The sequence below is a fragment of the Lucilia sericata genome, unplaced genomic scaffold, assembly GCF_015586225.1.
Source record: "Lucilia sericata isolate MDLA Ls3-8-SP2 unplaced genomic scaffold, ASM1558622v1 Contig000377F_arrow, whole genome shotgun sequence".
Lineage (NCBI taxonomy): Eukaryota > Metazoa > Arthropoda > Insecta > Diptera > Calliphoridae > Lucilia > Lucilia sericata.
The window spans coordinates 153,734-156,772 of NW_023994396.1; the positions used below are offsets into that span (position 1 = coordinate 153,734).

The 3,039-nt window shown below is 27.6% G+C and overlaps 1 protein-coding gene across 1 annotated transcript; it reads left to right on the plus strand.

The window, feature by feature from the left end:
• Positions 1–449: 449 nt before the first annotated feature.
• LOC119604275 lies at positions 450–1,723 on the plus strand. Its single transcript, XM_037956785.1, has 4 exons — positions 450–804; positions 863–987; positions 1,044–1,436; positions 1,537–1,723. The coding sequence occupies exons 1-3, from the start codon at positions 727–729 to the stop codon at positions 1,426–1,428; spliced, it is 588 nt and encodes a 195-aa protein (XP_037812713.1). The 5' UTR covers positions 450–726; the 3' UTR covers positions 1,429–1,436; positions 1,537–1,723.
• Positions 1,724–3,039: the final 1,316 nt, after the last annotated feature.

Genomic DNA, 3,039 nt, shown 5'->3' on the forward strand with positions numbered 1-3,039 from the left:
AATCAAAAATTTATAATGAGATTTTTTATATAAACCTACTTAAATTGTACTGGACTTTATATTATAAAGTTTATAATACAATTCTGTATTTTATTCGGTGAGTCAGTAAAATGCAACTATGAACTATGAGCTATTGAATGTAAACAAAAAATCAAGGTGTACTCATAAGGTTAAGTCAATTCAACAGCTGATTGTTATTTTTTATGAAAGTTGCATACAACTGTCAAATTGTAGCAAATTCACAAATATATGTATTTTAAAAAGTTGTAATATGTATATATGTATATTGTTTTATGTAAAGAAATTTTGGGCATGTGGGATTTTCTTTATTTTCGGTATATATTAAAAAGGCCACTATGGCAACATATACACTTTTTGACATAAGTATACAACTTTTGTTTTGTAGAGTTGACTTACCTTATTATTCATTCCATCATGCAAAAACTATAAAATTAAATAAAACAATATTTCTTTAAATCTTTTCTTAAACTGTATTTTAAATTAATAATAAAAAACAATTTGTGTTGTAAAAATTATCAAAATGTTGATCTAAATTATTTTTTGGACTATTTTGAAATCGGATCAAAATGGGATATTAAAGAATTTTACAGATTTGAAAAATACATACGTACATATCTACACTTTTATTTGTTTTATAAAATCGTTACATTAAATGGAAAATCGCTCAGTAGTTAACATTGTTTTGCGCGCAAAGTTTAATTTACGATGAATTCTTTGTCGGAGTATGTAAAAAACTATTTAATTGTTACAAACTCATCGGATTATTTACCACATCTATACAAGGTAACATTTAAATATAATTTCTTGGATTTATTAACAATTTGCTTTTATACTATTTCAGTTGTGCTTGGAAAAAGCTAAAAATGGTCGGCTGATTGTAATCATCACTTCACAGTTGTATGACTTTTCCAATTTATTGCTAGAACTAGATATTAACAAAGATCTACTGAAAAACTTAATTATAATGTAAGTTGTTCGGTTTAAACCAGCATTTATTATAAAGGTACATATTAATTTTTCAGGTATTACCAAACAATTGATGAGATTTCTCGCAAATTATTGCTACTGCACAGTTGGTCTCTATTGCCATCTTTGGTTGCGGTCGATTTGTCGCAATTATTAATTGCACAATCTGCTGCTAGTCTTTCTCCCGCTTCCATTATGCAAAAGGTAACCCTTTGTACCGTCTCCTTGTTGACATATTTGCAGTCCGTAGCTGCGCAATTGCCCAAATGTTTGGATGATGGGACCCTTTTGCGTAGCATTACAGGTTTGTTGATTTTACGCTCGGATGTGGAAAATTTTGGTAATACTCAAATACAGACCTTGAAAGATCTGTATTTTTATAAAACGGAAATGTTTCAAGATTTTGCTGATGTCGCCTACAAAATTGAGGAGAATTGGTGAAATAAAAGGTAATTTATTTTCAATATTTATTTAGAATAGAAATTTAACAGCCTGCATTTGTGTGACCAAACAATTCTTGCCGATTTTTTTGGAATACAAACAAAGCAGCATACATTTTTTAAAACATATTAAATTCCACAACTATTTGTGTGTGGAACCACAGTTATTTTTACAAGCCCGATATGTGTATTCACCGTACGGCTATATATACCCATCTTGTTATTAAGTGCTAATATCCAACAGAACCATCCAATACTTTGTACTATTAATTAAATTTTGTTTTCAATAAATCAAATTGCACATAACCAAAATAAAATGTTAATGAACTTAACAGTTAATATTATTAACATTATTATAACATATAGTTATTTCTATGTAGAAATGTAATATCAGTAAAAACGGGACATAATACAATGGAATGACTTATACCAACTGCAAACTCCAAGCGATCATAAATAAAGAAAATTTTCCAGAAATAAAAGTATGTATTTTTCGTATGATCATAAATAGTAAACAAGCGTTTATTTACGAAGATATCGACGATTAAAGATTTTCATATAAAAAAATCTATTTTTGGTCAGAAATATTAGTCGTTACGAATGGAGTTCCTTTTTCCCAAAAAAATAGATGTATAAGATATTGATAATTAAAGATTTTCATAAATCAATTTTTGGTCAGAAATATAAGTGATCAAGAATGCCCATTTTTCCCAAAACACGATTAATAACGGAGATATGGATAATTAACGATTTTCATATAAAAACTGAATTTTTGATCAGAATTATATGTGATCACGAATGAAGCTCCCTTTTCCCAAAAGACGTATATTTACGAAGATATCGATGATTAAAGATTTTCATATAAGAAATCAATATTTGGTCAGAAATATGAGTGATCACGAATAAAGCTCCTTTTTCCCAAAAAAAAAAAAAATATTATTTACGAAGATATCGACAACTAAAGATTTTCATATAAAAAATCTATTTTTGGCCAGAAATATGATTGATCACGAATGGAGCTTCTTTTTCCCAAAAAACGTGATCCCAAATGAAACTCCTTTTTCCCAACAAACGTTTATTTACGAAGATATTGACAATTAAAGATTTTCATATAAAAAAAATCAATAGAAATATGAGTGTTCACAAATGAATTCCTTTTCGCTAAAAAACGGTTATTTACAAAGATATCGATGATTAAAGATTTTTATATAAAAAATCATTTTTTGGTCAGAAATATAAGTGATAACGAATGGAGCTCCTTTTTCCCAAAAATCGATTAAGAACGAAGATATCGACAATTAAAGATTTTTATAAAAAAAATCAAATTTTTGTCAGAAATATGAGTGATCACGAATGGAGCTCCTTTTTCCTAAAAAAACGATTAAGAACAAAGATATCGACAATTAAAGATTTTTATATTAAAATCAATTTTTGGGCAGAAATTTTCCAAAAAACGATTAATAACGATGATATGGATGATTAAAGATTTTTATATAAAAAATCAATTTTTGGTCAGAAATATAAGCGATTACGAATGGAGCTCCTTTTTCCCAAAAACGTTTATTTACGATGATATCGATGATTAAGGTCAGAAATATAAGTGATCACGAAT